Source organism: Suncus etruscus, chromosome 11 (assembly GCF_024139225.1).
Source record: "Suncus etruscus isolate mSunEtr1 chromosome 11, mSunEtr1.pri.cur, whole genome shotgun sequence".
Lineage (NCBI taxonomy): Eukaryota > Metazoa > Chordata > Mammalia > Eulipotyphla > Soricidae > Suncus > Suncus etruscus.
The window spans coordinates 93,083,978-93,096,839 of record NC_064858.1 but is presented as its reverse complement, the minus strand read 5'-3'; the positions used below and the strand labels follow the sequence as shown (position 1 = coordinate 93,096,839).

The 12,862-nt window shown below is 40.1% G+C and overlaps 1 protein-coding gene across 2 annotated transcripts in view; it reads right to left on the bottom strand.

The window, feature by feature from the left end:
• Window positions 1-12,862, bottom strand: part of SRGAP1 (SLIT-ROBO Rho GTPase activating protein 1) — a 340,351-nt gene that overhangs the window by 20,061 nt on the left and 307,428 nt on the right. For both annotated transcript variants that reach the window (XM_049782733.1, XM_049782732.1), the window contains exons 16-18: window positions 11,918-12,023; window positions 6,724-6,948; window positions 2,676-2,755 (exon numbers count right to left, since the gene is read on the bottom strand). In XM_049782733.1, coding sequence (XP_049638690.1) covers window positions 2,676-2,755; window positions 6,724-6,948; window positions 11,918-12,023 — 411 coding nt within the window. The remainder of the gene's footprint in view (window positions 1-2,675; window positions 2,756-6,723; window positions 6,949-11,917; window positions 12,024-12,862) is intronic.

Below are 12,862 nucleotides of genomic sequence, written 5' to 3'. Positions count from 1 at the left end.
ACACTCGGGGGTTATTCTTCATCCTGTATTCAGGAATTACTCCTGGCAGTGCTCAGAGCACCATATGGGATGCTGGGGATCTAACCCGAGTGAGTTATATACAAGTCAAGTGCATAAAAACTTACTATACTATACTAGCAACCACCATACTATTGCTCTAGCTCTGAAACTTTTTAATTTTGTTTTTGGGCCCTGATTGGCGGCTTTCAGGAGTTACTCCTGGGTCTGTGCTCAAAAATCACTCCTGGCAGGTAGGGACCATATGGAATGGGATGCTTGGGATCTAACCTGGGTCGGTTCTGGGTCGGCAGCATGCAAAGGCAAATGCCCTACCGCTGTGCTATCACTCCAGCCCCACTATTTAAAGAAACAAACAAAACAAAAAAACAAAAACAAAAAAAACAGAGGGCTGATACTATAAACACCTTGATTACCCTCCTGTAACATCTATGAAAAATGAACAAAGAAAAATATCTGTCATTCATTAATAAGAGATCATGGAAGTAGAAATGCCAAAGACCACAAATTTAAGGAAAAAGACGCCCGAAAAAAGTAAACAGAAACTAGCAAACATGAGTCAAGATTTTACCTGAAGGGCAGTTTTCCTGCCTTGTTAACTTCAGCCTAACCTTTACACAGAAGTTAACTAAGTCCAGGGTAGGCTCGGTGTGGGGGAATCTCAGGTCCCCTCCAAGTATCAGGCTCAGTTTACCACAGTGAAACTACAGCTAGTTCCAGAACCAGTCTCCTCACCCTAAACCTCTCTCCAGAGACTGTGAGCACCCCCATCTTCCTAATCCCCAGACCTAAGGAAATATGTGATCTCAAAGCTGGGAGCCACTGAGATTCATCTCTGAGAACCCCAACCAGTTTTTCATTTTCAGATTTCATTCTCACTTCAGGGGCAAGAGTGGGGCTGGATTCTATTGTGCATGAAACCCTGCTATTACCAAAACTGTAAACCCTGGTTCCTAAAATTAAAAAAAAAAAGTCCTACTATGTGGGTGGTCTTGGAAAACCTCAAGCCCAAATTTCCTGTGACCCCAGTTGAAAGTAAATAAAAACCCTCTCTGTAGCAAATCTACCTTCTTCAGAGCCTCAAGGATTTCTATAAACTTTCAGGAAACATGTAAAATATTTACAAGACACTCTAATTGTACTAGCCAGGCTTTTGATTTTCTGTATTTTGACATCTGGTACTTCCTCATTCAGGATGAACTTGGCCCTCCCAGGATGAGCCAATTCCTACAGATAAGCCATTTCATCTACCTTTCAGAGACAGGTAACTGACCCAAGAACATCTATCCTGGCTATCTCTTTTATCCGGCTATTGTGTGGTGGGATGCTGTCCACCTGTTCTATCATCTCAGGACTGGGCAGCAGGAGTTAAAGACAGCTCCATGTCCCAGAGTCCCATGTCCTATCAGAGTCTGCTGAAACGATGTGATCCAGCCAATATTACCTTGCCTTCTCTGTTTCTTCCTGCAGAACCGTAGTGAAGGATCTTACCCAGCTCTCCTATTCCCCTGTGTGAGCCCTGTGCATCTATGGCTCCTTCCCCCAACAGGGCCTGATGGGTTCCCAGCTTTAGGGCTCTCACTGGCATCATTTCATTTGTTGGCCTTCCTGCACCCCAAAGTTTCTATAAATGTATTCTAAGATAATATCTTCATCAGTCATCAGAGAAATATAAATTAAAATCAGATACAACACTACCCACTGACAATATTGACAAAGTCTCTGCTGCTGAAAAAAAATCAAGAGTTCATGGAAACAATCAACAGAAAACTGATAAGCTATGGTGGGAATGCTGATGGCTATAATCATTCTTAGACAGTCCAGTGGCAGCTAGAGAAGTCAATGACTAATTTAAGATTTACTCTTTTTTATTTTTTTATTTTTGAGTCATACCTGGTTGAGCTCAGGGATCACTCCTGGATTTGACTCATGAGATCACACTTGAGTGTGGGTCCTCATTTACTCTTAGGTATATATATTCTAGAGACTCCTACATATTTACAGTAGGATATATGTTCCTTATTTTTAATGGTACAAGGATAGAAATTCTGTTACATATTTATCAATAGTGAAATAATAAAGACAATGGGATATTATACAGAATAAATTTCAGAAACATAATACTGAGTGGGTAAAGTCAAGAAAAAAAAATAGTATGATCACCTTTCAAGAAATCTCACGAGAATAGACCATGAAGTAACAAACATAAACATGGAAGATACTGTGTTGGGGTAATAAAGGCAACAGAATGAGAAATGCAAAGGGAACAGGAAATTTTTTCTTTTTTTTTTTTTTTTTGGTGGTTTTTTGGGTCATACCCGGCAGTGCTCAGGGGTTATTCCTGGCTCCATGCTCAGAAATTGCTCCTGGCTGGCACGGGGGACCATATGGGACGCTGGGATTCGAACCGATGACCTCCTGCATGAAAGGCAAACGTCTTACCTCCATGCTATCTCTCCAGCCCCAGGAAATTTTTTCTTAAACTTGGTGTGTGAGTTGTGTGAGTGTTCACTGTAGTAATAATTGTTATGTACTTCTTCATAATTTATAGTCGTTTTGCATACTTTTGCTTTAACTGACTTTATAATACAAGCAATTTTGTACAAAAAAAAAGAAATATAGTATTTATTTGATGACAAGATGTGCATAGTGCTTACCATCTTCACTGGTGTGGGGTTCTGTACCAGCATCCTGATCCACTTCCTCCAAGGTACCATGTTCACTGTATGGGCTGTCACTGTGGAGTGGAAAGACATTCATAAGGTGTTCAACTGGAAAGAATATTTTGTTTTAGGGCCACACAGGGTTCTATGTTAGGTATATTTGGGGGTTTTGATGAAATGGAATTCAGGCTTATCTCCTGTATGCATGGCCTGTGCTCAGTTCTTTAAGCTATCTTCCCCAAATGAAAAGAATCTGAAAAATGAATAATTGTTTCTGTAAGGGAAAAATATGACTTTGGGGGGCAATGGGATGTTCTAAGGATGATCAAGTTTTTTTGAGGGCATATATATTTTCATCTTGACTCACAGGCTTTTTATTACCCCATAAAGATAAAAGTTAATTTGTGTGAAACTGAGAGCATTTTAAATAATTTATAGACATAGACATGAAAATTTATTGATTTCTATTGGAGTAGTGTAATTATTAATATACCAGTCTTTGCAGATTAACACAGTCTCTATCACACGTAAAATGCTCATTCTTTGATCTCTACTTTTTTTGTTTGTTTGTTTTTGTTTTTGGGCCACAGTGGGAGGTGCTCAGGGGTTACTCCTGGCCATCTGCTCAGAAATAGCTCCTGGCAGGCACGGGGGACCACATGGGACGTTGGGATTCGAACCAACCACCGTAGGTTCTGGATTGGCTGCTTGCAAGGCAAACGCCGCTGTGCTATCTCTCCGGCCCCTGATTTCTACTTTTAATTAGTTGGGTTTTCTCCACATTTTTTGTCTACTCGTGTCCATTTTACATTTGTATGACAGCTGTGGGTTTTTTTTTTATACTGTTCAAACATTATCCTTCGATACTAACACCACTAATACTCAAATATATGCTGATAAAAGCAATGTATTAGTCACAAATGCAAACCTGACATTAATGTAAAAGCTGTCTATAGTGCTGGTGTTAGGGGCCACGGATAACTACTGTAATATTGACTTTCTGTTTAAAATGAGCAATATCCACAGAGAACACTATGAGGGGAGAAGGTAATCAAACAAGTGCTATTGGCTGCAAGACTATTATAAGGCTTTTATTCTTTTCTTTTATTCATTTTAAAATAAAGTGGTCAAAAAAGCTCTGGACTATAACATAACAAAAAATATTGACCAGATAACCACATACTTGTTTTCAATGGACAGTAGTGTTTATGCTATAACCTTGAATATTTGGAAATGCTACACACACCTTGACATAGCCTTGAAACATAGACAACTATAAAATAATATTTTGTATCTAAGTGGGGCAGTTTTATGCATTTATCTTCTCAGGGCCACGTGTTCAAGGAAAAATTTCTGAATTGAATTCTGCGTATGAGATTTCTAGATATATGTGGGACTTGAATCAATAATACTTCATTGTTACTTTAGATTCACATCACAATCTTTATTTAAGATTTAAGGCAAGTGCCTTAACCTCTGTGCTTTCTCTCTGGCCCAACTCTTAGTTTTCTAAATACTCATAATGGGACTATGTTGTAAATAAAAATAAATAAATAAATCTACCTAACATATTTTAACTTTTTAATACAGTTCTATTTAAATAAGAAAATGGGAAAAATTTGTTCTGCAGTGCACTCAGATAGGTCTACTTCTAGCTGTACAAGTTATAGAAGATGTAGACAGTGGTCCTCAAACTTTTTAAACAGGAGGCCAGTTCACTGTCCCTCAGACCATTGGAGGGCAAGATTATAGTAAAAACAAATACTATGAAAAATTTCTATGCACATTGCATATATCTTATTTTGCAGTGAAGAAACAAAATGGGAACAAGTACAATATGTGGCCCATGGGCCGTAGTTTGAGGACCACTGATGGAAGATGTAAGATGTGAGCAGAACAAGGCAGCTACTGAGTGGGAAGAATGGTATTTGGATTGGACAGACCTGGGATGCCTCTAGAACTTTATTCATTTATTGTCTCAGGGCCAAGTTAGTAAACTTCAGATAAGTGCTCAAGGAAATACTTCTAAACTGAGATCTGTGTATACAATTTCTAGATATATTGTAGAACTTGTCATTGGACATGTGTCTTGGCACCCTTCTTACCTTAACATGAAAAAGTGCTTTTGGGGACAAGAGATGATGAGAGACACTCCAAGCTGAAGGCATTTAAAGGGAATCAAGGACCTGAAACTATTTTTATTGTATTTGAGTTCATGAAAGCTAGAAACTCACATATATTAAAAAGTAAGCAATAAACATTTTCAAGTTCCCTATCTTTGGTATATAAATTCCTTTGCATTATAAATTTCTCCCTTCCCATGTGTCTCTTTCTAGGGATCTCACACTGTCGGCAGATCTGGATCCACTGCATGTATATGATGCACCAGGACTTGGGTTATGGCCTCATGCTTACCTTGGGCACTTCCTATATCATGAAGGTCTTTTCTAGGCCTTTTCTCACAGGGAATCCATCACAGCAAATCTTAGTACTAGTTGGTAGCCTTGGGGTTTGCTCATGACCTTGTGCTGTTCAAGCAAGCCCTGTAAGCCACTAGTCTTCTTTCAGCCCACTCCTAAAAGTCTTTTTGTTTTGTTTTGTTTTGTTTTAGGGTCATACCTAGAGATGCTTTGGGCTTCCTCCTGGCTCTGCTTTAAGGAATCACTTTTGGTAGTGCTTGGGGGCAATATAGGATGCTGGGGAATGAACCCATGTTGGCTGCATTCAAGGCAAACACCTTAATTGCTGCACTATCGCTCAGGTTATCTAAATGTTCTTTTATTGATTGATTTGTTTGTTTGTTTTTGGGATACACTCAGGGGTTACCCCTGGCTATGTGCTCAGAAAACGCTCCTGGTTTGGAGGACCATATGGGACACTGGGGATTGAACCAAGGTTCGTCCTGGATCAGCCACGTGCAAGGCAAACGCCCTATTGCTGCGCTATCGCTCTGGCCTTATCTAAATGTTCTTATCACATAGACCCGTTTCCTTTGTGATGCCATGGGGTCGAACCCAGGGCCTCATGGGTACAAGGCATACACTCTACCATAGAGCAACCACTGGGCAACATCCCAACCACTGACATGAATTTGCTCAAACTGACCATTGTAACTAGGATATTAATTCATAAGAATGAAAATAAAAATTATGGTTGACATGTCTGCTTAATTTTAATATATATACATATATATATGTATATATGTATATATATATATATATATATATATATACATAGGGGGATTGGGCCACAACTGATGGCACTCAGGGGTTACTTCTGGCCATCTGCACTCAGATATCAGTCCTGGCAGGTTTGGGGGATGATATGGGAGGCCAGGAACCAAACCTGGGTCAGCTGCGTGCAAGGCAAATGCTATTTCTCTGGCCCCTAATTTTATTATATTTTTATAGGAATGACAGCCACCTGTTCTGGTGGTGAAGTTCCAAGTATCTCTCTGTAAGACCAAGCTCAGTGATATAGGCCTACCAGGTTCTGTTAGATGGGTTGGCACTACTTGAAATCCCGGCATGGTCAGGAGTGGCCCTCACAGTAATCAAAAGTGGGTTTGATCCCTGGCACCAGATATCACACCTTGAGTCCTATCAGGAGTAATCCCTGAGTGCAGGAGTAAGCCCCGAGTATAGCTGGGTGTACTGCTCCCCCCCCCCCCCAAAAAAAAAAAACCCAAATAAACAAAAAAAGAAGAAAACTGAAACATATTCAAAATGGTCAGTTTCAGGGTAAAAATGAAATCAGTCTATTCAACTAGCTCTTCTTGGGAGTAAGTATTAATACAACTCTATATAACATTCCAAGCTTATGAAACATTAAAAGCTACAAAAGTCCCGAGAGGCTGTAAAAAGATGTAATTTTGGGGGAAAATGAAAGATAAGTTTCTATAACAAGAAACAAGTGTTGTTAGGTTACAGATTTAATTTTCCTCAAGTGTGGTTTACGGCAACATTGTTTTTCCAAATTAAGTTACTCTCTATAGGCCTACAATTTGTTTTCTGGAGAGAAGGTGGAAAATGTTTGGACTTACCAATAGTCGTCCCCAGCCATACATTTTTCATAAATGGGGCCATCCAGCTCTTTAGCATCGGGGAAAATAGTCTCATGATGGATGATAATGGTTTTGACTATTTCATTCACATGAGCCTGGCAAGACACTTGATCCTGGATTTCCGGGACAGGCATCAATGTTGGCCCAAAACAAATGGCCAGATTATAGGGGTCCATCATGTTCTCATCACTGTACTGCGATAGGCTACAGAAAGAAGCAAAAGTTATGAAGAATAGGGGTTGAGGGAGAGAAAATTGATGCTGAATAAGATACTCCATATTCTGAAAAGACAGTTTCTATTTTGTTTTATCACTAGAATAAAGTGACCTACCACCCCACACTCAGTTGGTTCGCAAACACCAAAGAAAGTAAAGTAATATAACGTTTCAACTAGTTAGAGACAGAAAAATCAGTAAAAGTTCAGCTTGCTTAATTAAATAGTGTTTTTCAAAGCTGAGCAACCAGGATCAAATACATGACTTTCATTTGTAAAGGGCATGGTCAAACTCTAAATGCTAACTAAGGAGATCTGGAAAGGGCAGTGGTGATCTCTATAAAGCTTTCAAACTCTCTTCCTGTTGCTTAAAAACATCTCAGATTTCAGTTTTCTCCTATAAATCTTGAAGCAAGCCTAGTGCAAAACAAAGCACCTTTTTCTTTGAACTATTGAAAGAAAGCCAAACGACTGCAGGCTTCACAATCTACTTGGGGGTTAGACTACCAACACTAGGTTACAAGAGACACTGACAGTGCAAGAAAGGGGGAAGAGAGCCCTCAATTCTCTCATTCCAAATACAGCTAGAAAACGACAAACTTTGCGGGGAGATTGGAGAATAAATTGCCACAAGTGACTCACAATCAACGGGTTCTTTCTAGCTGTGCCTAGATAAAGGGGGAGGTGCAGTTCCAGGAGAAGTTAGGAGCTTTATCTTTTAGAGTCTCAAATGTCAGTCTTAAAAGGAAATGTAAAATCCAGGTGAACAGATGACAAATGGAAGGAGAAAAAAAAAGACTCAACTCCCTTTGGGAGATAGTGACAGACATTAAGACACCAAGATACCATGTGACAGGAAATAAGATAGCCTAGAAAGTCGAAAATATAAAAGCATGCTTTCCTCAGCTACCATATGTCTTTTCCTTCTGACATTTCTCAAACATACAATGACCAAAGAAGTTAACAGTTAACAGCCCACAATCATGTTCTGATCATCTTGAAAAGAAAGGGATGCAGGAAGAAGCTAGAAAGATTAGATAAAAGGAAGTTCAGTGGGAAAAGTCACAATGAGTTTTACAGGGTGTTTAATTTTAGTGACTGTTTGAAGAGCAAAATATATATATTCTGACATAAACAGATGATTTTTATGTTTCAACTTTATATCTGAAAAGTATAGGAAACCAATCTTTTCTTTGTCTTCTCCCAGGCCTTCTACTCTAGAGACGATCTTGTCTCTGCATGAAGGCAGGTGCAGGGACCTGGGGGCATCTTTGGGTACAAATACTAAAAAAAAAAAAAAAAAAAAAAAGCCAATGCCAGACTCATGGCACATCTGCCTCTGCTGAGATACACAATGACTCAGAGATTTTTTAAGAACTTTCTTTTTTCTTCTTTCTTTCGTTTTTTTTTTTTTTTTTTTTTTTACTTTTTGGGTCACACCCAGCGGTGCTCAGGGGATACTCCTGGCTGTCTGCTCAGAAATAGCTCCTGTGCACGGGGGACCATATGGGACACCGGGATTCGAACCAACCACCTTTGGTCCTGGATCAGCTGCTTGCAAGGCAAACGCCGCTGTGCCATCTCTCCGGGCCCAAGAACTTTCTTAATTCTGCATTCTGAGTCTGTGAAAGTTGACTGGTTCTCAGTGGATTTTGTTTAGGCATGTCAGGAACCTCTGGAAGATCCTGTGGATGACCCACAGAAATGCAAGGCACCCCAATTGTGGGAGGGGAGGCACCTGGAATCAATAAAGGGTGAAGATAGCTAATCTTCAGATTTCTACAATGGCCTGCATGACAAGCCTTGTTACAGGCAAATGGCTATCTCATTTCTTAAATATTTTCTCTTACCACTCTTCTACATCTTGCCTATTTTGGGGGGCTGAAATGGATTCTGTACAAATGGGCGTCAAATGACATTGGGAGGGTGTTTTCGCTCCATCCTATTCCCTGCCAGTATTTCTTTAATGTCTGATGCCTGATTTGTGGGAATGTGTGTGTGATGCTGGGTTTGTGGGACCGTGTGTGTGTGTGTGTGTGTGTGTGTGTGTGTGTGTGTGTGTGTGTGTGTGTGTGTGAGAGAGAGAGAGAGAGAGAGAGAGAGACAGAGAGAGAGAGAGAGATTTCAAGAATAGTCCAGTAGGGTTGTAATTAATCTTCATGGCTTTTAAGAACTTAAGTCCTTAAGAGAAATGGAGAAGAGGAAACACACTTAGTTTAGGAAGGAGAATTCATGCCAGAATAGAAATCCACACATATTGCTTCATTTCCATTCTTAACTGAAACTCGTGAGAAAATGAGGTGCTGGGGCATTGCTGAGGTGACCTGCGGTTACAGTGGAGCCCATATATCCCAGAGCAACTGAAAAAAAAATGGTCTGAATTCAAAAAGTAGTTTCTTTGAAAATAATGCTGTGACTTTTTTTTTTCTCCTGTGGAATTGTTTTAGGAATGCTTTAGAAATATCTTCTTGTTGCAGATGACATGGTATTCTACATAGAAAACCCTAAAGACTCTATCAAAAAGCTTCTAGAAACAATAGACTCATATAGCAAGGTGGCAGGCTACAAAATTAACACAGAAATCAATGGCCTTTCCATACACCAATAATGATTGGGAAGAGATGGATGTCAAGAAGGCCATCCCATTCACATTAGTGCCATACAAACTCAAATATCTTGGAGTCAACTTGACCAAAGATGTGAAGGACCTATACAAAGAAAACTATAAAGCCCTACTCCAAGAAATAAGAGAGGACACACGGAAATGGAAACACATACCCTGCCCATGGATTGGCAAAATTAACAACATTAAAATGGCTATACTCCCCAAAGCATTGCACAGATTTAATGCGATCCCTCTAAAGGTACCCATGATATTTTTCAAATAAGTGGATCAAACACTTATGAAGTTCATCTGGAACAAACCCTCGAATTGCTAAAGCACTCCTAGGGAAAAGGAAAATGGGAGGCAATACTTTCCCCAACTTTAAACTGTACTACAAAGCAATAGTTATCAAAAACAGCATGGTATTGGAATAAAGACAGACCCTCAGATCAATGGAATAGGCTTGAGTTCTCAGACAATGTTCCCCAGACATACAATCACCTAATCTTTGACAAAGGAGCAAGAAATCCTAAGTGGAGCAGGGCAAACCTCTTCAACAAGTGGTACTGGCAGAACTGGTTAGCCACTTGCAAAAAAGCGAACATAGACCCCCCAGTTAACATCATGTACGAAGGTAAAATCCAAATGGATTAAAGACCTTGATATTAGACCTGATACCATAAGGTATATAGAACAACATGTCAGTAAAACACTCCATGATATTGAGACTAAAGGCATCTTCAAGGAGGAAACTGCACTTTCCAAACAAGTGGAAGCAGAGATAAATAGATGGGAATACATTAAGCTGAGAAGCTTCTGCACCTCAAAAGAAATAGTGCCCAGAATACAAGAGCCCCCCACCGTGTGGGAGAAACTATTCACCCAATACCCATCAGATAAGGGGCTAATCTCCAAAATATACAGGGCACTGACAGAACTTTACAAGAAAAAAATCATCTAATCCCATCAAAAAATGGGGAGAAGAAATGAACAGACACTTTGACAAAGAAGAAATACAAATGGCCAAAAGACACATGAGAAAATGCTCCACATCACTAATCATCAGAGAGATGCAAATCAAAACAACGATGAGATACCATCTCACACCACAGAGATTGGCACACATCACAAAGAATGAGAACAATCAGTGCTGGGGGGGGGGGGGATGTGGAGAGAAAGGAACTCTTATTCACTGCTGGTGGGAATGCCTCTAGTCCAACCTTTATGGAAAGCGATATGGGGATTCCTCCAAAAACTGGGAATTGAGCTCTCATTCGACCCAGCTATTCCACTCCTAGGGACATACCCTAGGAACACAAGTATACAATACAAAAACCCCTTCCTCATACCTATATTTATTGCAGCACTATTCACAATAGCCAGGTTCTGGAAACAACCAAGATGCCCTTTAACAGACGAATGGCTAAAGAAACTGTGGTACATATACACAATGGAATATTATGCAGCCATCAGGAGAGATGAAGTCATGAAATTTTCCTATACTTGGATGTACATGGAGTCTACCATGCTGAGTGAAATAAATCAGAGGGAAAGAGAGATGCAGAATAGTTTCACTCATCTATGGGTTTAAGAAAAATAAAAGTCATTTTTGCAACAATCCTTAGAGACAATGAGAGGAGGGCTGGGACTTCCAGCTCACTCCTCCATGAAGCTCACCACAAAGAGTGGTGAGTGCAGTTATAGAAATAACTACACTGAGAACTACCATAATCATGTGAATGAATGAGGGAACTGGAAAGCCTGTCTAGAGTACAGGTGGGGGTGGGGTGGGATGGAGGGAGATTTGGGACATTGGTGGTGGGAATGTTGCACTGCTGAAGGGGGTGTTCTTTACATGACTGAAACCTAATCACAATCATATTTGTAATCAAGATGTTTAAATAAAGAAAAAAAGAGAAAAAAAGAAATATTTTCTTGGTTAGCTCTTCTTATATTGAATTTGCAAAGATTCTCTTTGGGAATCTGTGTTTAAGTCTTTCCAACAATGACCACATTAAATGTCACACCCACTATTCTGCAGTGAGCAGGTGTTTTATGTCCTGTTGACAAAAAACATTTATGACATATGCTTTAGGTGGAAGTGAGGAAGACTGCATTTCCCTGAGAGGCGGGACAGTGCTTTTTGTCTTAGCTATAATTGTTGCACTGAAGGTCACAGTTTCTCTGTCTGGGTAGAGTTTGCATCCAGTATGCAATGACCCTGATCTGCAGGGGAAAATTGTACTTTCAGACTATATTCAATCATCTTCTCTTTAACTCCGCTGATAAATGTGCATTTCACAGAATTCAAGAATAAAACTAGAATCCAGAGGAATTGGGGAGTAAATACTTACTGGTTGAGGAAGGCAAATAGGTACCTCATCACTATAAGGACCGACCTGGGCAAGGTCAGGAGGAGTTTGCGGATGTGAAGCGCCCTCTCATAGAGATTATCTATTCCTGTGGACAGAGAAGGTCACAATCAATAATATCCTTTCATGTGCCACACTTGTTCACTTTTCATTTTTGTGACCACACCTGGCAGTGCAAAGGGTGAAGTCTTGGCTCTGTGCTCCAGGATTATTCCTGGAGGTTTTTGGGGGACCATCTGTGGTGCTGAAGGTCTAATGGGGTCAGTTGTGTGCAAGGCAAGCAACTAACACCTCTATAATTCCTCTGGCCCCACATACCACAATGAAAACAAACTGTGTCTGCACTACTCCTCTCTCCACTGTAGATTTAAATTTACACAAAGCACATAGCTCGACCTTTGGTGAGGTGTGTGCCAGTATAACAAATCACAAGCATATTTTCCCCTCAAACAGTGTTTTCTGATTCCCAAGGTCTTGACTTTCAGCAATTCAATTTCCTAGATTTAAAAATTAGTTTTCACCTGCTGATACTTCCAGATTTTTGTACCTGGTACATTTTCTTCCTTTCTCTTTATGGAGGGGAGAAGTCATACCTGGTGGTGCTCAGGGGCTACACCCAGCTTTGTGTGTAGTGGATCATGTGATACTGGATATTGAACCCAGGTTTCCTGCATGCATAGCATGAGCACCAGCCCACTGAGCTAGCTCTCTGACCCTATATGTTTTCAACTCCTTTTGCTACCTGTTGATGAAGGCAACATTAGGGGAATAGGGCAAATCCAGCCCTCTAACTTTTCTTACATGTAATTAACTGTCCATTGTCATGATACAGGCAACGTGCTTGATATTGAATTTCTCCTTCTTCTTGTAGTATTTTATCTATATATTTACTTGTTTTGGGGCCACACGTAGCTGTGTTCAGGGTTT